This window comes from Setaria italica, chromosome II, assembly GCF_000263155.2.
Source record: "Setaria italica strain Yugu1 chromosome II, Setaria_italica_v2.0, whole genome shotgun sequence".
Taxonomy (NCBI): domain Eukaryota; kingdom Viridiplantae; phylum Streptophyta; class Magnoliopsida; order Poales; family Poaceae; genus Setaria; species Setaria italica.
Genome location: NC_028451.1, coordinates 42064957 through 42089736, shown reverse-complemented (window position 1 = coordinate 42089736; position 24780 = coordinate 42064957). Strand labels below are relative to the sequence as shown.

General features: G+C 44.9%; 2 protein-coding genes across 2 annotated transcripts; one reads left to right on the top strand and one right to left on the bottom strand.

Moving 5' to 3' along the window:
- The first annotated feature begins 529 nt into the window (after window positions 1-529).
- On the top strand, window positions 530-2863 carry LOC101772366 (COBRA-like protein 10). The gene has a single exon (XM_004957841.3). It carries the CDS (start codon window positions 530-532, stop codon window positions 2558-2560), a length of 2031 nt encoding a protein of 676 aa, XP_004957898.1. The 3' UTR covers window positions 2561-2863.
- Window positions 2864-4202: 1339 nt separating this feature from the next.
- LOC101771960 (TBC1 domain family member 15) lies at window positions 4203-9148 on the bottom strand. Its single transcript, XM_004957840.4, has 11 exons — window positions 8086-9148; window positions 7432-7527; window positions 7204-7307; window positions 6429-6688; window positions 6220-6342; window positions 6057-6145; window positions 5864-5969; window positions 5673-5770; window positions 4977-5252; window positions 4757-4840; window positions 4203-4555 (listed from the first exon to the last, which is right to left on the bottom strand). The coding sequence occupies exons 1-11, from the start codon at window positions 8185-8187 to the stop codon at window positions 4535-4537; spliced, it is 1359 nt and encodes a 452-aa protein (XP_004957897.1). The 5' UTR covers window positions 8188-9148; the 3' UTR covers window positions 4203-4534.
- Window positions 9149-24780: the final 15632 nt, after the last annotated feature.

Below are 24780 nucleotides of genomic sequence, written 5' to 3'. Positions count from 1 at the left end.
AACTACACCATTCACGGACATGCAAATCGAGAGCAGGAGAGTTCAAATTGTTACAGGAAGTTTGCATGCAGGCGTGGGGAGTGCCGTGTGCTCTCCAGTTTCTGCCAGAAAATTTGTATTGGAAACTTGGCGCGCGCACGACCTTCCCGTTATAACGGGAGACGCTCCCGCGCCAATTCCGGTGTCCAAATGCGGCCATTTGACACGGTCTTCCCGTCTTCCTCCAGGAGACAACGCAACCCAACCACAAGCGTTGGCGTCCATCGATGGAAGCAGCGCACGCGCTCGAGAACCTCCTCAATTTTAGCAAAGCTCGCACAAAACCTGCATGCCTAATTATACCTTCATGCGCCTCCTCCCCCGTTGGAACGCATTTGCTTCCCACCACGCCTGGCCTCCCCCGTCGATCCAGCGAGGGAGCCGCCTTCCTTCTTGCCTCCTACGATCCAATCCATTCATTATTTGCTCGGACGCTTGCTATCTGGTTCCATCGTCGGCGCCATTGTCGTTCTTGGAGCGATCGAGTTGAATGGTCATGGCAGCGCCGAAGCCGCTCCGGCGGCGGTGGGCGCTCCTGGCGGTGACGCTGCTCGCCGTGGTTACCGCCGCCGTGGCGCAGGACTATAACGACGGAGCCGGCGATGACGAGGAGGACGAGAAGAAGAAGCCGCAGTACAAGGCGCAGGAGTCGTGCAACGGCGTGTTCCTGTCGTACACGTTCATGGAGCGCACCAAGGAGTACCCGCACCTGAAGAACGCGACGGCGCAGCCGTACGCGTTCAAGGCGACGGCGACGGTGCTCAACACCATGGCCGAGGACCTCAAGGCGTGGCAGATGTTCGTGGGGTTCCAGAACAAGGAGATCCTCGTGTCCGTCGGCGGCGCCGTGCTCCTCGACGGCTCCGACCTCCCCGCCAACGTCTCCGGCGGCGTCACCTTCGCGGGGTACCCCATGGCCGACCTCCTCAACTCCATCGACACCGCCGGCGAGACGTCGCTGATCGAGAGCAAGATCGAGATCACGGGCACCCAGTTCGGCGTGAAGCCCCCCGGCAAGCCCATGCCCAAGACCATCAAGCTCACCAACCCGGCCGGCTTCCGGTGCCCGGCGCCCAACCACAAAGACGGCGTGATGTACGTGTGCTGCGTCAAGGACCGCAAGTTCAAGGCGAAGAAGGCCAACAGCACGCGGTACGTGGCGCGGCAGAAGGGCGACCTCACCTTCGCCTACGACGTGCTGCAGTCGAACGCCAACAGCTACATGGCGCAGGTGACCATCGACAACTGGAGCCCCATCAGCCGGCTGGACAACTGGAACCTCACCTGGGAGTGGAAGCGCGGCGAGTTCATCTACAGCATGAAGGGCGCCTACACGCTCCTCAAGGAAGGCCCCGCCTGCGTCTACAGCCCCGCCGCCGGCTACTACAAGGACCTCGACTTCACCCCCGTCTTCAACTGCGAGAAGCGCCCCGTCATCGTGGACCTGCCGCCGGAGCGGGAGAAGGACAAGGACGTCGGCAACGTCCCCTTCTGCTGCAAGAACGGCACCCTCCTGCCGCCGACCATGGACCCGTCCAAGTCCCGGGCCATGTTCCAGATGCAGGTGTTCAAGATGCCCCCCGACCTGAACCGCACGGCGCTGTACCCGCCGCAGGGGTGGAAGATCTCCGGGAAGCTCAACCCGCAGTACACGTGCGGGCAGCCCATCCGGGTGAGCCCCCAGGAGTTCCCGGACCCGACGGGGCTCCTGTCCTCCACCCCAGCCGTCGCGTCGTGGCAGGTGGCCTGCAACATCACGCGCCCCAAGCGCCGGGCATCCAAGTGCTGCGTCTCCTTCTCCGCCTTCTACAACGACTCGGTGGTGCCCTGCAACACCTGCGCCTGCGGCTGCGGCAACGACACGGCGACGTGCGACCCGGACTCGCGCGCCATGCTGCTCCCGCCCGAGGCGCTGCTCATCCCGTTCGAGAACCGGACGGCCAAGGCCAGGGCGTGGGCCAAGATCAAGCACTGGCGGGTGCCCAACCCGATGCCCTGCGCCGACAGCTGCGGCCTCAGCATCAACTGGCACGTCATCAACAACTACAAGTCCGGCTGGTCGGTGCGCATGACCATCTTCAACTGGCAGGACTACACGTTCAAGGACTGGTTCGCCGCCGTCACCATGGGCGACCACTACAGCGGATACGAGAACGTCTACTCCTTCAACGGCACCAGGATGGACGCGCCCTTCAACAACACCATCTTCATGCAGGGCGTGCCGGGGCTCGCTTACCTCGAGCCCATCACCGACGGCAAGACGCCGGCGGACCCCAGGGTGCCAGGGAAGCAGCAGTCCGTCATCTCCTTCAAGAGGAAGGACGCGCCAAACATCAACATCGCCAAGGGGGAAGGGTTCCCCAAGAGGGTCTACTTCGACGGCGAGGAGTGCGCGCTCCCCGACAGGATACCCAAGGTGTCCAGCGCGCGCCGGCGGGCTGGGACGGCGAGCCTCGGCCAGGTCGCCATGGCGGCGGCGCTGGTGATGCTTGTGGCGCTTGTGGATTCCTGGCGTCTATGATGATGAGCGGACAGTATAATACATTCATGGGAGCTGTGTAGATCAATTGATTGCCTTACTTACAGTGCTGCATCTGCCTGAACGCATTCCGAATTCCGATTGGAGGGGTCTGTTTCCACTTGAGTTCAGAGATTACAACGATCCACTAATTAATGAAGGAGGTGCAGTTTGCACATGTACACAAAAGCATCCCAAGTGAAAACAGAGGCTCAATTCATCCATCATGTGAAGGGTGGGAGGCTGGAGAAGATGAATTTGCAGGTTTTGATGCAAGAAATGGTTGTCATGGTCATGTGGTATGTTCAGGGCTGTAAGGGGAGGAGGGCATGTAAAATTTCAAGGATGTGGTATTCGTTGAATGTTTATGCTCACTGGGTTTCCATTTTTACTTCAGTTTCTTTGGTGTACACAAGCTTATAAAATGCGTATGTATATTCTGCAGAATTAGTTCACATTATATGTCCAGTCTCCATCTCCTCCCTAGAACTAACATGTCATGAAGCCATGAGTTACTGGCACTGGTGGTAGGTGTGATGTTAGAGTTCAAAGCAGAGCCAGCAGCATATCGACCTTAGTTGATCTTAGAATTCCCGGCCCCTTACTTCTGAAAAGCACCTTGCTGGCATACTGATAGTTTTACATCATAAAAGCACTAGGCTGAAAGCATCACACGACTCGTGATGCCAATGGAAAACAAGGGAAACCATGCTAGTTTGATGGAAATGGAAGACATTGTGTCAAGCACAAATCCTACTCCTAAATCGCCATCTATGATTGGTGAAACATTGCCATCATCATTGTCTCTAAAGCCCAGCATGCAACCTGAATCTTCTCTTTGTCCTCTAAAGTAGTACATACCAAGAACCTGATTCTATAAACGTGACATGCATATAAGATATCACTGCTGTTTTGTGAAAAGTCACATAATTTCTATTAAGTCATGCTGTCTGCTCCACATAATCTACTTTCTGACCGATTCAACTCACCTCTCACATGCATCTCTCTAGCTAGCTAATCAGCACGAACCCGAAAATTTTCGTTCGTTCAAGCTGCGCTTGCCTAAGGTCGAACGAAGCACCGAGCCGCTCGTCAACTAAAAAAACACACAAGAGATTCGTGTCCATATCTAGCCATGCGTGGCCTTTGCCTCCTCTCATCCTATTTTCAACCTCTTCTTTATTTTACCATACCCCTATGTATAGTATGACTTAAATTTGCTTTTACACAAGTTACATTTACAGAAGGAATTACTCGTATGTTTTTGAACATTTTCCTATTTAATTAAGTTGGAACATTTTTCCGATGCGGACATATAATATACTTCCTTATTGAGTGAAATGGTTTTTTACTTTTACTTAGGAACATCGAAGTGTCATAAAAATGGTTTGGGCATAAGCAAGATCTAAGCCGACTTTTGTTGGAACTGATAATACTGTTATTAAGTTACAACACTGCTTCTTTTAAGTTCTAAGATTTTCTTTCACGCTTTTACTGTTATTAAGTTGTTTGAATTTGTAGCGATAAACTTCGACACAAATAGCTAAGACACCTCCGCCATCCTACTTGACATTCTCTTTGGCTATACTTCAACAAGAACATTCAAGATCATGCACTGTTACAACTCTCACAGTATGGGCACAACTTTCTTGAAACATAGTTCTGCCGCAAGGTGTTGCTCATTTCAACTTGTATTGAAATAATTATGTAGGCAAGGCATGCTACCCGCACCGCCTTCTGTCTGTACAGCCAACAAAATTCTGGAGTACAACGAACGTGAGATACATACAACCGGTTGCACTCATCCTGTACTCAACCCACTAGCCTGGTAACATCAGGGTCAGTGTATATGAGGACATGTTCAGATGATTACCATCTGTGTCCTGTTAACCTTCACTCAAAATTGTGTGTAGAAAATGGTCGTGTACTTTCAAATGGTTAGAATAACCCATTGGGGAGGTATGTTCCATGGCACCTTTAAGGTTTCTTTGCTTGGACCTGTCAACGGAACAAGTGTATTGTACTTAGTCGGTTATGCCAGAAAATTAATTCACAACATATATTATCACTTTGTTTCACAAAAAAAACGTATTATCACTTTGTTACACCTTCCAGGTTCTGAAATAGACATGCTTTGGAAAACAAGTTTAGCCAACTTTTAAACTAATTCACTTTACTGCTAACATGATGGTCGCTTACCTTTTTCAAATATTTCTTGTGAAGTGTCAATGCTCCTGCGCAGGCTTTCTTGGCATCTAAATTCCCATTTACATCATTCAATATCTAAAAGGAAAGGAAAGCAAGAGTTACATTGTAGATGTACAACCCGGTCATAGATTGAAGTTGTCATTTGCCAACTACAGGTGGAAAGAATGATCAAATTTTGGAAAGAAAGGAATAGATAGGTTGTGCCTCTCACCCTGATAAGATCATCCAGTCCTCTAGCTTCTTGTAACAGCTTTTCTCTCTTTTCCTTCAGAACACTTGCAACCATGAAAACTGAAATTGGAACAGGACCATCTTCACCATCATCAGACCCATTCTTTGTATTTTCCTTATCTTTATCCTTATCCCACTTGCCAAAATGGCGCAGTCCTCTCAGTTTGGATTTAGAAACTTTATTTTTATGTACTGCGCCTGCTTCTTCACATGCTGCGAAGAATATATCTGGGTCGTATTCCAGAGCCCACATCATCTGTTGACAGGTTTGATTGAGAGAACATGAGTTAAAATTAACAGACTCATGTGGATGCTAATAATATACAGTGGCACTGCATGCTTAACATTAAAAGAAAAATAGGAGATGTGCTTCTAACTCGTAAGATATGACGACAATGTTATGTTCACGCAACTCTGCAAGCGCACACAAAACACGCAACCATGCAAACAACTAAGGCATGGCATTACGTTGGTCTGGTTTGATGACTATACATAACATGTGGAAACAGGGATACGCCTGTAAAGAAGAATGGAATGCTCAATTGAAGTACTTTCCATAAAGGGGTATGCCTTATAATCATGTAGATAAAAAATCACTGAGAAGAACCAATAGACATAATCAATTATCTGGTTCTATATATATTCATGATATTGTATTGCTATGGTAGCTTCATACCTCCCAGAGGTATAAGGAGTCTCCAAATGATACTTCACGCCGAAATAGTACCATGAACATACGGAACGCAAAAAGGTAGTCACCTCCACCGAGAGTTTCTGAGTGAAGGACTCAAAACAGTTAAAAACTGTTGGTAAAACTGGAAAAAAGAAGATGGATTTTTGACAATTTCATTGATACCCATTTTTTACCTAAATGGTCATGTAGCTTTGGGTCAAGAACCTGAATAATAGACGCAAGGTGTTGAAGTTGGTTGGCAACTCCCACAGATTGATCTGTGCATTTGAAATTTCCTCGCTTCAAATTTAAACATCAGAGTAATCAGAATGATGCCAGAGATGAAAGAAATGTATCACAAGAAGATTTACAAAAAGAAAGACCTACCAATCTACGCATCAATTTCTCAAAGCACCAAAATGCATCTGCTTCATCCTTGAGTAGCACTATCATTGGTGAGCATAAATCACTCATTCCTGTTTGAGGTATAAACGTTAGTACACCTGTAAGCTTATTTGAGAGTTTCCTCTGCATGTCAGATGTAGCTGACCTTGACAGTAACCAACATCTTTGTCAATCCATGCATACACGGCTAGAATATCCCACAACTTGGAAAGGTTTTCTTTGTTCTCATAGAACACCATGGTGCGATCAGTGCGTAGCACATCAAGCCCTATATTGATTTTCAAAGATCAACAAAAAATAGGGAGAAAAGGGTTCAAGGAAGTAGAGAAAAAGGATAGAAGGGCTAAAGCATACCAATTTGATGTAGTGTCAGCTTCCACTCAATAATTTGCTTATCTGTAATGCGTTCTGCGGATTCATCTACTTCAATTTCATTTCTTCTGGTAGCCGGAGTACCTTCTGAAGTGTTCTTGTCAGAAGTAGCCTCAAGTAAAACCAGAGGATCCTTAATAGCTCTGCCATCCTCGGTGATAAGTGGTGCTGTGATAATTTTACCACTACCAACATGAGAATCCATCTCTCGACAGTCTTCCTTCCATCTGGCATACTGTAACCTGTGTGGTTTGTAAGGGAAAATTTCAGGCTAAGTGAACATCATGTTTTATTAATGATTTTTTATTCCTAAAAATAAAAAATAACAATAAATTATTACAGAGTATTGGAAAAAGGGTCTTCAATGCTAGGATAATACAAAGGAACTGATGAAGAACAATTACTTTCTATGGTAACTATGTACAAACTGAAGCTTGCCATCCGAAAAGGGTACGAAAACCTAAAATACTCCTGATAATACTGACAATTATTTATTTGCCTATACAATAGGGATCACATTACCATTTCTTGGAAGAAATAATTATCTTTAATAATAAAAGAAAAATAGAAAATGAAATGATGGTCAAATGTGGAACAACTAGTTGGAAAAGCAACTGTTTAATTGGTGATTCAACCGGCATTACTGTCACACCCTTTAACTTTAAGGTGGAAAATACTTACAAATCTCTTAAGGAGAACAAAAAAAAAGCCTATCAAATAAGAAATGGTCCATATGCTCTTTTGAGGAAGTAAGTACCTGCGTATTTGCCTGATCTCTTCCCTCTCATCGAAGGTACTTCTGGGATCGAAACAGCCAAGTAAGAATTCCCAAACCTCCCCCCTGACTGTTGGATGCACACCCTAAAAGTAGATCACATTGATTGGTATAAATATTACAGGATCATAATTCGTAGAAGAAACATCTGTAGGACAAGGGGCAGATATGAAACTGAGAAACAAGGACTCCAAAAATGAGGAATCTTACTCCTGTTTGTATCCGTCTTAGGACTGAGGCAATATCAAGACAGCCATCGGCACTAAATGCAGCCTGCCATTTCCGGGCACTTAACGTTTTGCCAGCCTGAAATGAAGAAATACTGAAATAGATAAGATAGAGTTGCTCAGAACAAGAGAGGACTGTTTTGTAGACAAAAACCAGGAGTGACATTAACCATCAACGGTTCTAATGAGCTCGTTTGTCAGGCGCTAATGAGGCTGAAAGGAAATGATATTGTATTAAGAAAAAGATGAAGCTTGATAGTGTTAATATTGCACAAAAAACATTTGTTCTTTATTAATCACCAACTTAAACAGCAAATTGAAGATATATTTATGCATTATTGAAGTAATGCACCCATAAATTTTCCATCTGTTCAATTAAGCTTCGTTTTTGTCATCCTTTTTTTTTTTTTTTGAAAGGGCGGCAAGAGATTTGCTGCGAGTTTTATTAGACGATAGTTTCTGTCGTCCTTTATCACACCAAAACTGTAGCAGCCAAATTCTTTGTTTTTTACCCTGAACACGAAATTGGCCAAATTCTAAATAGTCTAATGTGCATGGTCACACAACAATAACTAAACTAACAGATAGAGAACGAAATAAAAGATCGAGGGATGAAGAGGGAGAAAAAAAAACAGACCTTGATCTTGAACTTGCTCTTGGGCACATCGTCCGTGCAATCCGACCGGACCTCGTAGTAGGAATCCGCGGGCGTGCCGCTGCTGAGCCCCCACTTCAGCATCTTCGAGCTCAATCAACGGCAGCACGCCACAAAGGCCAAGAGGTCAAATCCAACGAAGACGCTTGGAACGAATGATAGCAACACCTTGGCGTGCGTTCAGCAAGGACCCCCAACAACCGATTGGCCTTCCAAGATTGACCCAAGAAGCAACCAGGATGAAGCGGGATGACGCGGAGCCGATCCCCCCTCGAACCAGCCTGCCTGCCTCCTGGGAGTGGGGACCGCAGGAGGAGGAGGAAGGTGAGGTTAAGGGGGGACGGGGTCGGGGCGAGCCGGGGAGGCCGGGTGGGGTTAAATTAGGAGGAGGAGGAGGTCGGGAGCGACGGGGAGGGAGGGGTGGGAGGAGGAGGACGACCGGTTCCAAGCTGCCGCCAGGCTCCCCCAGCTCGCCGGCTTCCCCGGGCATTCTTTGGTCTTTGCCCATAGTTGGACGGTACTACGAGTTCGCGTTGTCGGAAATGGACAGGTACACGCCAGCGTCAGATTTCGTGGGTAGGTATGGCCGTTAACTGCTTTAACTAACGGGCTTTGCTTTTCAGCTTGACGGCCGGCCGGAGCCCAAAATTGAACATGAAATTCCTGGCTCCTGCCCATCCCCGCAAGCGCTAGTACCAGAGTGCCCATAAAATCATTTCAAAAAAAAAACAAATTGCCCATGAAATTTGCGGAAACCACACCCCAAGATGCTTTCCCAACTCCCTACCATGCCACCTACCTCGCCTCGCCTGGAGGGCAGCGCCGTGGCCGACGGCATCGCGCGGGGCGGCGGTGGCGCATGGAGATCAGCGCGGCTGCCGACGACGCTGCGCGGGGTGGCGGGGCAGTAGCAATATAGCCGAGTAGCGGCGTCGGTACTCGGTAGGGCACCTGCAGCAGCAGCGAAGCAGCGGCAGGGGCGGAGCAGCCGCTGCTGCGGATGTGCGCGCGCGGTGGGCCGAAGCTGACGAAGAAAGGAGCGGTGGAGGATAGATGTGCAGCATGATCGGATAAGGAAAAAAATATACGAGGGAGAAAAGGAGAGAGAAAATAAAGGGAAGAAAAAATAAAGAGAGAAACAAAGAAATACTCCGTATTAGTTAATCTCTATTTATATTAATTAGTCCTTTTCATTTCACAAGAAATCACACTACAGATTGATAAAATCGCACTACAACCAAGTAAATAGCCAAGAGAACAACATAAATTTAACCTTTTTTATTCATTCATGAAAAAAAATAAAAGAAGAGTTTTGCCAGGAACCACAACCCACAACTGGCTATTTGGAGGAGTGGAGACCTACCAAATAGACCCTTATTAACACTTTCGAATAGGTGACTAGGTGAGTCGCGCTAGAGGACCTTAGATAGCGATGCAGTTTCATGTCATGTACACATTTTCTTATATATTCCTATATATTTCTGTTTGCCCAAAAGAACGAGTTCCGACGCACCTTGAAGATGATGATCGTGGAGATCTTGGCTAAACATAGCCGTATGTTTTTTTTTCTTACATGTAAGCTCCATCTTCCTACATCTTCATAAAAGGAACATTGGTCCTCAATTATTAAAGAACCTTCAAAATTTAAAACACAAATGGTGTAATATAGGTAGTTGCTCGCCACGTGGCTTCAGCATTGCGCTGGTAGCCAATCGCGCCGTCGACGCCGGCCGGCCGGCGTTGATTGCCGCATGTCCGCCAGTTCGCGTGCCTCCAACGCGAGGCGTCGTCCTTGCGTCGCGAAGAAATCGAAGCCTCCGCACGCTAACAGCCTTCCCCCTCTTCCAACCAATGCGCTCCTTGCCATCATCTCGGGAGATGTTGAGGCAGCACCTTGATTTGGTATCCCCCGCTAGAGCCAACCTGATGCTGCCAGTCACGGCCATGCGGCAAGAGCAGCGTGCTGCCGCGAGCGGTCTTTAAGGGGAAACTGTAAGCTGCATCTTCCTTGGTTTTGCAGGTTGTAGCTGCTACAGTACTGCTTCCTCCCGTGCGCTCATCTCTCCGTTGTGGACGCAGCCGAAGGCTTTGGGAACTGGGATCGACATCGAGGCCGCCGTCCGCTCCGCTAACGATCTCTGTACCTTCTGCGTGTATGCAAACCATACGCCATGCATCCCTCTGTCTTTGTTGCATTGCTAGGACATGGCTCATTATCCTCCTCTGCTTTCAATTTTTCTGCACATTCGGAAGGATCGTAGGAAGTTCCAATCGTATGCGTGCAGAATGTAATCGATGTGGAGCTGGAGGTTGGAGCTGTAGCATACACAAGTTGCTTGACAAATTCTTGCTGTGTGTGCTCTGAAGCAACCTTGCCAATAATTGTTCTGTTTCTCCATGGTGGCCTCCAATAGTCCAATTGCAAGTGGGGTTCTAAGAGCAACAAAAATCCTTTACGGCATGTAGTAGCTTTTGTTGGAGATTTCATGATGATAGGTTTAAATGTTCAATTTATCTAAACTTAGTTCAGTTCTAAAGGTGCTTGGAGCATACATAAACAATTAGTGTCGTCAGAGTTGGCCTCTGTGGTAGGTTCCTGATCGATAGATCAATGCAGACTCCAAAGGTCCGTAGCACTGTGCTGTTGTGCTAGGCGTCTCAGACCACCATGGTTGTTGTTGGTGACCTCTATCTATTTTTCCCTCTTTCGTTTTCTCAAAAAGGAAAAAAAAAACAGAGATGGCAAGCGAATGACCTTTACATTGCTTTTTGTTTCGCCTTTTTTCAGGAGTGTGCGGATTGTTAACCAGCAGGAGTTTCATCGTATGCATCTATCCATGTGAACCTTAGTCAGTCCATGTTAACATAACTATCTACTCTCAGTTCCTTAGAGTAGTTTATTAAAACAGTGTCGATTCAAAGTGCGTGGGGTTCCAAAGTTATTTTCATGATGATGAGCCTTTCTATTTGTACCTGCACTTGTGTGCCTCTTTGCATATTTTACAGATTGTATGTGTTTACAGACCTTGAAGTTTGTATCTGATTGTACCAGTCTTTTTGTACTTCTGCACCTTCCTTCATCTCCTAAGTCCTAATTAAGATATTTCTTCGCTGATAGCAGGTTCCATGGTGTAATAATTTGATGTAGTCTGTTTGCAGAAATTTCCCCTTCTAGTTAGATGCTTTGAACTATTTCAATTTAGTCGCCCATTAATTCCCATTTATCCGTAGCCTCATATGTTACCTAACAATATCCTGTACAAGGCCTGTACCTGGAAGAGTGCCGGCGCGAAACACATGGCAGCCTTACTTAAGGGGGTATAGCCTTATACGGTATACGTAGTATAGGCGGGCGCTTTGCTGGCGTCGAGTTTTCCTTTATCCTTGTCTTTAAAATAAACATGTAAATCTCTTCTATATTAATAGAAATGGCACAGCCCGTGCCGTTCGTTCAAAAAAAATCCTGTACAAGAGACCAGCCTCCCTCATTTAACCTCTGAAAATTTTCGCCCTTTTTAATTGCAGTACACTAAAATACCAACTAAACTATGATTGCCTCAGCTTTGTGTTATCATCCTCAACGAACACTTGGAAAAATCAATGAGGCAAGAGAACTAGATCCACATTATTCATTCAGTTGATGTGGCTTGCACTGCCTAAAGTTAGCTAATTCTCTTTTGTCCAGGATTTGGATCACTGATCTATCTTTTCTAGGACTACTGTACCTACTCCGTTTGATCGAGGTCGTTTTCGCAATGATATACGTTGAATGTATGCTCCCTAAATCGCAAATGGAAACATAACGAAGAACCTCTTTGATGTCTGTATGTACCTTCTGTCATCTACATTGCTACATATGTTGTACTCCCTCCGTCCCAAATTACTATTCGTTTTGGCATTTCTAGATACATAGCTTTTGCTATGTATCTAGATATAATATATATCTAGGTGCATAACAAAAGTTATGCATTTAGAAAAGTCAAAACGAATTATAATTTGGGACAGAGGGAGTAGCTCTACTTCTTCCATGCCTTTCATTCAAATATTAAAAATAAATATGTAAAGAGTACTATAAGAATTGAAAACGTAATTTGCATAGCCCATTAGCGTTCGTAGCACTAGCTATCAAACCAACAAAAATCATAAATCCTCGAGACGACCATGCAAGCGTAATGCACATGGACGAAGTAGGCGCGGCGTCGCGCGCCTCCCTTCCTAGTATTATTAGTCTATGCATGAAATCTATGGCTCAGAATTGGTCTTCAATTATTACCTCTTCAACTTTCGTGATTTATGCTAAAAATAATCCACATGTTATGAGTAGACCGAGCAAAATGCGGGCCGGGTTAGGCTCGGGCCGGGCTGGCAAGAAGCTCAGAATGTTTCGAGCTAAAAACATGACCAAGCCCGCCCACTAACGTCTTTCGGAACAAGCTGGGCCTATTTGCCGGGTGGCTAGTGAAGCGAACTTTTTTTATTTTTTATTTTACTATTTTGCAAAAATATATAGTCGGATGAAAAAATTGCAAAACTAGTCTACTGTCGCCGGCTGGGTCGGCGGTAAGGCGCTTCCGCCGGCCCAGGCGGCGGTTGGGCCGGCGGAAGAGCTTTGCTGCTGGCGGGTAATGGTACACCCCTCCGCACCATATTTTCAAAAAATCATAACTAATTCATATCAACTTGGATGGAGATAAACTTTATATGAAAATTGTAGATCTCAACGAGATCTACAACTTTTTAGTTAATTTTTTTTTCATTTGATGTCATATTGGTGCTCAAATAATCGACACAAGTTTTAGATCCAAAAATATTTTTTGAAAATACGGTGCGGAGGGGTGTACCGTTACCGCCGGCTAGGCCGCGGTAAAGCTCTTCCGCCGGCCCAACCGCCGCCTGGGCTAGTGGAAGCGCCTTATCGCTGGCCCAGCCGGCGACAGTAGATTAGTTTTGCAATTTTTTCATCCGACTATATATTTTTGCAAAATGCTAAAATAAAAAATAAAAAAATAAAAAAAAATTCTAGTGAAGCGCAGGCAACCTATATGACTTCCGAAATTTATTTTGTTACTTGGCTTTTCTGATTGGAGATCCGTACAACAACTGAGATTGTGAATTTTCTTGGATGCGAAGCGGGTTCACAGGCGCTGGTGGAAATCTGACGAACAGGTGTTAACAACTGAGCGGAGGACGCGGATGAGAATCTAATTTGGATTTCAAACTTCAAATATAATTTTCTCTTAAACCGTCACTCCAATTTGAAATCCATTTGAACCACCCTGTTGTTTGGAATTAATGCAACAAAATAAGATCCAATATAAGTATATTTTTATTTTCCTAATATATTTTGAAAATCAACATTCAGATTGTACTATTTCAACATTTTAGACACGCTGCTTCAACATTTCCATACAAAATGTTGATCTAGTTTATCCGAATCGTTGAACTAAAGTTGAGAAAATGTTGAACCTAGTACTTTAAAATGTTGACTATATTAGTTTAACAGTTTAAACGTGTTAGTTTAATTTTATGTAAAAATGCTAAAATAGTATAATTAGAATGATGAATAGTATTTTTAATCCAAAATGTTGATTAAACACTTTGGGTTGAAATTGACGTCATCGTACATCTGGTAAGTAATTAGCTAATAGATATTATAATTAGAAGAATGGGGAAAGGAAAAAATAAATAGAATCTTATCTACTGCCGCACCGCATGTGCCGGGAACAAGACTTGTATGAGATTCGTGGGCCGTTAATAGTAGAAATCAGCGCGGTGAGCCTGATGGACTTTTAAAGCCATGAAGCTTAACCAGCTTCCACAAGTCAGGACCTCCAGTGCAGCGGGCTGTCTGGCTTCGCTTATCGCGGCGCACATATTACAACACTGACTGGCGGCGACACGCCGGCTCGCCGCCATGCGTGCTCCGCCGGCAGCCCGCCAGGCCGCCACCGCGCTCGTGGGCCTAGAGAGAGGTGCTCGGCCGCATGCCGCATGCAAGCGGCCTTGCTTGTCCGGTGGCGCTCTGGCGTAGACAAGTCCGGCCGCGTGATCTCTCTCCCCAAACGACAAGAAACGGCCGTGCCTCAACCCTTATTGCGCGCAGAAACGGATAGTAATTTCGTTTTGCCGCCTACGTTCACGCTAGTGCCTTCAAATATTTTTTTAAAAAGAAATTATCTCCTGCCTCTACGACCGCACGAACCAAATTTTATGTCAAATTCAATTCGAAAGGTAATCATTGAAATAGAAATAAATTAATTTTCATTTTCAGTCTCGCTCGTCAGGAACTTTGTGTTACGTGGAAATATGCCACGCTAAATACATGAGCATTGAACGTGTAGCGTGCAGAGGAGCTCCTTCCAAACCCATCAGTTTTGGTCGTCAACACTTTGCCTGTGTTCTTCTACTACAGCTGTGTGCGCCCGAGCCCGACGCAAATGCTGCACCGATCGAGTGTGACGATCGACGACCCTGCAGCAGACTACTCAAAAGCCAAGTTGCACGAAGAAGTTTAGGCTGCTCGATGTATACGATGAAAAGAGGGGGCATGACGATACATGCCCAACTATACGGCACCCAAAATAAAAACGTGCATTTTTCTAACAACAATAGTCCTCGGCCAACCTGATCTTGTCGCTCTACTAACTCTGTGATGATCGCGAAGCATCAACGATAGGCACCACCGTACCAGCTTTCCCGAGACACGATCCTACCCTGCATCCACCAGCGGAAACGAAAAGACGAAAACATAGGAAGCTGATGACATATGTGTGGTCCGGATCCTCAGATGGAATATTCCATATCTTGTTCCTCGATCCATTCAAACCTGCTCAGGTAGTGATCAATTAAGCTTAATTAATTATCTTCATAATAATGTTAATGATGTGTCTTGTTCTTGGCTTTGGTGCTAGTGTTACCTTATAATGTATCTCTAGTCACGTAGTCAACTGTAAAGAATGAAGTTTGGCAAAGTAAAATAAAGGAAGCACACTACTCAATCACCCGCCTAGCAGTGTAGTCGTGTGGTTGCCATATAATACGTTTCGAGTTGATTCGGAAAAGAGGAGTAAATTTTCTTATTGCCAGCTCATATGCGCTCGTGATCTCGTTGGCAAATCCACTTGCATCAAAGTGTTCTTAAAATGACGTACTGTCATATAAGATTATAATCCACCTAAATTGTATAATTAAATTAAATTATAGGTCATATGTACTATGATAAAAGACCACCTTAGGATCACATTGTGACCACCAATAATCTGAAATAAGCTAATCTTGGATAGTTTATTTCAGATTATTTTTGGTCCCCATGATGATCTTTTACTCTACTACTCTTGATCATAATCCAACTTATATAATCTAGGAGGGAAACAAACTGGCCCTTGGACATGCACTTAATTAGAGTAAACCTTCTAGCGAACTCAAGATAGTCCCACTAGTGTGTGGCTCCTATATTTTGTGGATAGGAAATGCGTCCGTCAGTTGACGGCTCTTAAGTACCAAATCCATGCCATCAACTCCTGCATAAACACATAAAAGATGAGCATCAACAGTAGTGGTAGGAGTTATTACTAATGAATTCCACAAGTGTTGGTAAATATTTGTATCCAGGTCCATTAAAGGAGAAAACACACCTCAAGAGCAAGAAAACACACTCTCAACCAATCATGAGCAAACACACAGATTGAAGGGCCCACAAACAGGAGTAAACCGACTAGATTCACCACAAAACACCCCGTACCCAAGTGAGGACCCACCTGGCAGCCACCCAGCCAAAGGCGGTTGCTAGAGGCGGCCGAACCCCTGGTTCGGCCGAACCCAGGGTGGTCGCCAGTTACCGACCTTGCCTCCAGCCACCACGTGTCGCCAGTTACCGACCTTGCAATGTTGGTTAAGGAAGATTCCTCGAAAGTTCCCCTCGGGAACTGACCCCAAGTGACTATAAATAGAAGGGGAGGGGTCTTATTTCAAGACACACCACCAACGCCACTCAAGAGTAGTTTAGAGCTTTATTACAAAGGCGAAGTGTTGCCTAGCTAGTGCTTAGAGTAGGGGGAGAGTGAGGGGTAGTTCGGGAGAAGTGCCGAGGTGTCGGCACTCTCCTCTCAGCTTGTACCTCTACGGATGCTGGCTTCCTTCTGAGTAAAGTGAGTTAGTATTCGAGATTCCTTCTTATAGTGTTATACTTGGTTCTTATGCATTAGTCTTATATCCTCACTATGTTTATATGCTTGGCTTATATGCTCGTATGCTAGTCATATACTCTTGCTATCATAGTATAGGCTTGTATGCTCTCATGTATGCCTTGAGATCTTGATATAGTATACACTAGTAGCGCTTATATTTAAGTGAGATCAGTTCTCTCACTCGCGGGTTTGTCGCTCTGTATTTATACAGTGCTATAGTTTGCTACGGGGATCCAGACGTAGTGAGACTGTAGTAGTAATCAGTAGCGTAGACGTGGTGTAGGCTAAGGGTTATCCTTCATTTGCCTTATATCCCACGGGTTGCTAGAGGTAGGCAGCAGGTAGTGACAGCCCTGTCCGTCCTTTGTAATCCTCCACGTTTGGATATAGCGTAGAGCCGTTGGCTGGAGGTGCCTGACTAATTCAGGGTAAGCCGGTGCCCGAAGCGAGTATCTTGACCCGAGAGATCAACCTTTAACTTACCTATAGTGCTACCTTTAGGGATCCTCTCTACCCTCGCCACCTATCTTGGTGTGTGTGAAAATCAAAGGGCAATTGGTTGAAAGCATGCCTTCGTTGGAAGGTCGCCCTATGTGTTTATATGGACGCTCTGAATGGCGCAAGATTTACAGGATGTAACAAACTTGGAGTGCCAGCCAAGAAATCTTGTTTTACAAGAGATTACAACAACTAATTCTATCTACACAGCTATGCAAGATCTCTTGGCCAAATGCATGTCTCAGGTTGTTATGAGATTACAAGACACAACACGTAGGAAACTATATCTTCTAATAGCCGCCCTCAATCATAACCGTGCTAGGTTAAGATTGACTTTGAAGTTCTCCAGGAGCTGGACCGATAGAGCCTTTGTAAATCCGTCTGCAACCTGATCTCCAGTTGGAACATAATCTATGTCAAGTAGTTTCTGAGACACCCGCTCTCTCACAAAATGTTAATCTACCACAATGTGCTTTGTTCTAGCATGAAAAATGGGATTGGCTGACAAATATTTGGCTCCCATATTATCACACCACAACTTTGCTGCTCTTGGGCTGTTTATCCCTAACTCAAATAACAAAGCTTGCACCCATATAATTTCTGCCGTGGCATTAGCTAGGGCCTTGTATTCTGATTTTGTGCTTGACCTTGACACTGTGGGTTGTTTCCTAGCACTCCATGTCACTAGATTTGTGCCCAAAAATACTACGAATCCCCCTGTAGATTTCCTGTCATCTAGACTGCCAGCCCAATCTGCATTAGAGAATGCACTGAATAAAGTAGAGTCTGACCTGACTATATTGAGTCCCAAATCAGTATATTGTTTTATATACTTGAGGATCCGCTTCACTGCAGCCCAATGTGTTGTAGTAGGAGCATGAAGAAATTGACAAACCTTATTAACTGGAAAAGCAAAGTCCGGTCTTGTCAAGTTTAAATACTGTAAAGCACCAACTACACTTCTATATTGAGTTGTATCTTTTTCACCAAGAGGTGTTCCTTCATGGAGAGATAGTTTTTCACTTATAGAGAGAGGTGTACTTATTGGTTTGCAATCTGACATGCCTACTCTTTTCAACAAATCTGATGCATATTTGTCTTGTGTAAGAATGATGCCACCACGTACCTTATTGACCTCAATCCCAAGGAAGTGGTGAAGGTCTCTAAGATACTTTAATGCAAACTCTTCTTTAAGATCATCCAATAGAGCCATAGTTGCCTTCAGTGTGGGTCTTACAACAATGATGTCGTCAACATAAACAAGCACAAACATAATGATATTTCCTTTATTAAAGAAAAATAGGGACGTATCAGCTTTGGAAGCTTTGAAGCCATGGATTCTTAGCTTAGTGCTCAACCGTGAGTACCAGGCTCTGGGAGCCTATTTTAAGCCATACAACACCTTATCAAGTTTGCAAACATAGCTAGGTCTTGACAAATCTTCATACCCTGGTGGTTGTTGCATGTAAACCTCTTCCTCTAAGACACCATGGAGAAAAGCATTCTGAACATCAAGTTGTCATAAGCTCCATCCTCGAGACATGGCAATGGAAAGAATAATACGAATAGTGGCATGTTTATCAACAGGACTAAAGGTATATCCTCATAGTCTACACCATACCTCTGCTTAAAGCCCTTTGCAACAAAGCGAGCCTTGTATCGATCTAAACTGCCATCAGACTTCCTTTTAATCTTATAAACCCACTTAAATCCTATAACATTTCTTCCTTTTCGAGGAGGGACAAGATGCCATGTTCTATTTTTCATTAAGGTTGAGTGCTCTAAATCCATAGCAGCTTTCCAATTAACATCATGCAACGCTTCCTCTAAATTGTGGGGCTCACCAGAAGAAGTAAAACAACCATACTTAATGGTGCCATCGGTATATACCTTTGGTTTTCTAATGCCACCCTACGGACGTGTTCGTGACCGTGTAGCTTCAGCTGCATCAGCTCTTGCCGCAGAGGATCCTTGAGATAAAAACTCCTCCAGTGCAAGTAATGATGGCTCCGGTGCTGGGAGACCAAATGGCGTTGGTGCTGCCACCCTGTCCCCCTGCCGCGCAGCATCGAATTGGCCAGCATGGGATCCAGGCGGGACCGCACCGCTGGGCACCTGAGACGTGGTAGTAGGAGACTCGTTCGGTGTAGATTGTTGGGGAGCAAACGCAGGCGTACTTCTAGGAATGGATCCCCGAGCATGATATGCTGCCAGGGACCGTGCTCGTATCAGCATGGTGTTCCACGCCATCCGCAGGGACCTTCGGGACATCAATATTTGATGTGTTTTGCTCCTGAGAATCAACACAAACTTCACTAGAATTGTGAGCAGGGTTAGCCGTTAAATCAGATACATGATCAACCACACTGTTAACCCCAAACCTAGTCATATCAGGATTCAAGAGCTAGGAAGGTAAAAGAAGAATTTCTGATCTTAATCTGGTACCAGCATTGGAGTGTAACTGTGAGAAAGGAAAAACATTCTCATCAAAAGTAACGTCTCTAGAAATATAGACTCTTCCAGTAGCGACGTCCAAGCACTTGAACCCTTTGTAAAGGCCACTGTATCCAAAAAAACATGCACTGCTTTGATCTAAATTGCAGCTTGTGTGAGTTATATGGGCGCAAATTAGACCAACATGCACAGCCAAAGATACGTAACAAAGAATAATCAGGTTTGTGTTGATATAGGCGCTCATGAGGAGTTTCAAGATTAATAACCTTCTTGGGGTGCGATTGATCAAATAGACAGCAGATGAAAAGTCCTCATCCCAAAATTTAAGAGGCATGGAGGCATGTGCAAGTAAGGATAAACCAACTTCTACTATGTGTTGATGTTTCCTTTCTGCAGATCCATTTTGTTGGTGAGCGTGAGGGCATGAAACATGGTGTGATATGCCAATTTTGGTGAAGAAAGAGTTCAATCTTTGATACTCTCCTCCCCAATCTGTTTGAATAGCAAGAATCTTTCTATCAAACATTCTTTCAACAAGATTTTGGAACTCATGAAATTTTTGAAAATCTCAGATTTATACTTGATAAGGTAAATCCAAGTGAATTTGCTGTAATCATCAATAAAGCTTACATAATATAATTTTCTCCCAACAAATTCACATGCAGGACCCTAGACATCAGAAAAAATAAACTCCAACGGAAAACTCAATGCACTAGTAGATATAGGATATGGTAACTGATTAGCTTAGCTTTCTAACAAGCATCACACATTGAATCATCTTTAGAATCCACTAACCAAGGAAGATTATTACTGCTAACAACTTGACAAACTATAGAAGATGATGACCTAAACGACTATGCCATCTTGATAAAGATGGTGTGATGACAGCACAAGCATGCTTTATTGTAGACGTGGTAGGAAGGGGGTATAATCCTCCTCGACACTGTCCCCTAAGAAGTGTGCTCCTGGTGGTATAGTCCTTGATCAAAAAGAAGTTTGGATAAAATTCTATGAAGGCTGAGTTATCAGCAGTTAAACAATGAACAGAGACAAGATTCTTTCTAGCTTTTGGAACATATAGAATATTTTTAAGATGCAAATCTCGACTAGGGGTATTAACAGATGATTGACCAATGTAACTAATTTCCATACCTGCACCACTGGCGGTGTGGATCTAATCACCTCGTTTGTACTTGTCTCTAATGGAGAGCTTCTCTAGTTCTCCTGTGACATGATCAGTGGCGCCCGTATTGGTGTACCTGTTGGTATCGATGTTGTAGGAGTTGGAGGCGGTAGCAACTAACATCTCATCAGGAACGTAGTCCTCATCAAACCTGTACCAACAATTCTGAGCAGTATGACCCTTTTTGAAACAGACCTGGCAGGGTATTCTTTCTTCATTGGTGTTGTTGAAGCCGCGCTTGGTGTAGCCTCCTTGATTTTCTTGACGATAGTTGCTTCCAGAGCCGCCGCTGCGACGACGTGGAGGGCCACGCCCACTAGTGCCATGACCACGACCATTGTTGCGGCCACATGATCCTCCATGACCTCCTCGGACAGCCATATTGGTCGATCCGTGTTATTGCTAGCCTCCATGGAACAGCTCAAATCTAGTCTCGAAGCTCATCAGCTGGTAGTATAACTCTCTAATAGAGGTTGGCTCTGTCCTTGCGATGATGGCGGAGACCAGTGGCATGAACTCATGGTCCAGGCCGGTAAGGATGTGCTCGACCAACTCTTCTTCTTCAAGCGGTCGACCGGCAGCCGTCATATCATCACCGTAGCTCTTCATCTTGGTGAAGTACTCGATGACTGTCATGCCACCCTTCTTGGTGGTTGACAGCGCGATACATAGATTCATAGTTCTTACGTGAGTTTGTGAAGCAAACATGGCCTCGATGGAGCGCCATGCCTCCGCTACGGTTTTGGACTGTGCAACATTAGTCATCACGTTCTTGCCCAGCGACGACAGAAGGAAACTAATGATGTGTTGATCCATAGCCTCCCATTCTTCAGCTACTAGATTGGGCATCTTCTTACCTTCTTTGTCGATAAGCTCCACCTCCGGTTGCTTTGACGCACTAATGAGGTGCCCTTCCAAGTGCGCGCCACGAATGACAGCATGAACCTGGGCCTTCCACAGGGCATGATTTGCCCTGGTGAGCTTCTCCGTGACTGCATGAGCGACGAGAGGGTTGGAAGGAAAGGAGGAGCTGGACGCCATTGTGGTAGGTGTGTATTAGGCTCTGATACCATGTGTAAATTAAAGGGCAATTGGATGAAAATGTGCCTTCATTGGAGGGCCGCCCTACGTGTTTATATGGGCGCTCCGAATGGCGCAAGATTTATAGGATGTAACAACCTTGGAGTGCTAGCCAAGAGATCTTGTTTTACTATAGATTACAGCAACTAACTCTATCTACACAACTATGCAAGATCTCCGGGCCGAATATATGTCTCATGTTGTTACGAGATTACAAGACACAACACATAGGAAACTATATCTTCTAATAGTGTGTTCTTGGATTGACTAGAATAGAAGTTTGTGCACACACATTCCCTTGGATTCGATACCCTTGGAATACTCTGAGGTGAAAGCTACAACGGTATCCGTATGCTTGCAGATTTACTCTGAGGTGAAAACTAATTGAGAACGGTCGACTTCGACTACTCGTCTCGACTAAAAAACTAGTCGAGAACGGACTACTTCGACTACTCGTCTTGACTTGGAAACTAGTTGAGGGCAGGTTCCACGTGATCAACAACTAGTCGGAATCGACTTCGACTAGTTGGCTTCATCAACAATCGACACGGCTTCGTCGACAATCATCCACGAATCAAGCTAACTCACTTTTTTAATTATTTTATATAAATTTTCCAGCTTGTTTTTTGCATGCAGGACAACGCGCCGACTACTTATTTGTGTACGCCTCTCAACGAGAATTACCCTCCAGAGCTACACTTTGCCAATTATTCTTGAGCCATGTTGACCGACAACCATGGGCTTGGTACACCGAATTATGGGTCTGGTGCACCGAGTTCTGTAAGCTCTGCCACAGGCTTGGTACACCGAATTAGGAGGCTCTCCCACAAAGTTTGGGGCATTGAGTGCTGGAGGCTCGCAGCGGCTACACCATAAGGAGGCACAAATCCTATGCGTGCCAATATGCGCTCTTCTCGCCAAAAGGTAGAAAAGTCTCAACGACTACTTTAAGCGCAATCGCGCTCTCTTTTTGTCGCAATGTCGACTACTTATCTTAAATGTCTTCTCTTAGTGGTCGCCAATATCCTTGAGCAGAACATGCCTTAATTCATGATAGCCTCGGATCTTCTATCATGCTTAAACGCTAGGACGTGAGACAAGTCTCCATAGCAGTAGTGCCAGTACGCATACACGAGATAAAAATCTCACACGCAGTGTGGCAATGGCTAAATAGGGACTGAGAGCTTAAATGTATCAAGCTAACTACTTGGGAGAAATATGGCTGAAACAAGAGCATGAAACACAATATTTACATTATATTCATCATTGAATAAATTTCAGTAGTTTCAAATTCAACAAATATGCTACATAATGTATACATTTATTTTTTCAATCAAGTTTCAGCGACGACTCTCCAGGACGCTTAGCGTACCTATAATGGCTCCGCTAGCTTCCAGGCTCGGGGGCTAAGCGCCAATTACTACTCGGAATATCTCTAATGAGTCAGCTAGCTTTCCAAGATTGGGGACTAAAGCGCCAATTACTACTCGGAATACCTTTAGTAGCTCCGCTAGCTCTCAAACTCGGGGGCTAAGCACCAATAACAACTCAATATGGCTCCTACGGCTCACCTAGCACATAAGCTCGGGGGCTGGACGCCGCAAAACTACTCGGATGATAACTTGTGTGAAGACTAAAGACCCTCAAATTGATTAATTAATCATTCCAAGGCTCGGGGGCTGATAAGTTACACCCAATAGTTAATTTTTTCAAGATGAAAGAAGAAGATTCAAAATTTTATTAATCCTCAGCCTGGTTTTTCGATTCAGCCTAAGGCTTGAGGGCTACTCCATATGGAGTGCGACTTCCGCCACCCTCCATATCACATTCCAAAGATGAGGATTACAAAATCAAGACGATCAAAGGGCTTGAGCACACCATAGCCTCATGGCAGCTTTGAGAAATTTTGAAGATTTAGCCAGCCAAAGTACTCGAAGAGCACCAAAACTACTTGGTGAGGATCTAAAAAGTACTCAAGGCTGCTGCATTCGACTATGAAGTGCTCGGGGGCTTGTCGGGATAGATCCCTAGTACCCGCAAGGAAGGAAGAAGACGGACTCCTACTAGGATTCCTATGTAATCCTACTATTAGGACTCATACCATGTAATCCTACTAGGACTCCTACCGTGTAACCGACTAGTAATCCCGCCCCCTGAGTATATAAAGGAGGGCAGGAGTCCTTAGATCGGTAGGTGAAGACCTCACAGAACCACAACGGAGGACCAAATCCTCAACACCAAATAACATCCAAGCGCAGGGAGCAATATACAACACCCCAAATAGGACGTAGGGTATTACGCTACTCTGGCAGCTGGAAACTGTATAAATCCGTGTCTTGTGTCCTCGCTTTTACCTTCGAGTTCCAGGTCCGGCGATCCCCCACCAACCAATCTACTACTTTGGGATACCCCTTGGTAGGTTGTCGGGTATAAAATACCGACACCAACACTGTCCATGCTTTTGCATGGTTTTATTTAGTGACATTTACTCGCGTACAAATATTTGGATGTATAAGTTCCTAGATGGTGTAAAAGTGCTCTGCATTCTTGAAAAAAATTTCTCCTCCATTGAATACGGTGAACTTTCCGACAAATGTATGTTTTTTTATTAACGATCAAAGTTAGCCTTTTTCTCAATTTTTCAGTAGCATTTAGAGCATTATCAACGCGGACATACATGCACGGTGGTTTCAGATAAAAATTTTAACTCCATGTAGATTCAAAACTTTGAGATCACCAGAGATGTACAACCAAAGCCAGTGCTACCATTTGGTTGGTGCCTATCCTAAACAACTTGTGGTTGCCAAAAAAAATGTGGCCAACAAAATTAAAGCCTCACTTGTGGTAAAGTTTGGCAAGAAAATGTGTCTATAGCATGTGGCTAAAAAACTTTGGCAAGCCGCAACCATGGAAGTAAACCAAATAACAACCTAAGAAATTGTGGCGTGGCAATATTCGGTACGAAACTAACATGCCCCATCTCTCGCGTCTTTCTCCAAGCTCCTCTGCTATGGAGCACCAACCTGCGAGACACTAATTTGGTTCCACCATGCCTACCGAACCTAGTTGGCACCAGCTCCGTCACCGCATTGAGCAATGTCCTTAGGATGCAAGGTCACTAATTCATAATCTAATAGGGGTGGATCATAGATGGTCATAATTTTAGAGGTGATATACTTAACTTCTGTTGACGCCACCACATTAGGCTTATTTTTTCCCCTAAAGAGAGTATATGAACATTATCCGCCACTTGCATGGTTGTTGTGCTTTTCATCA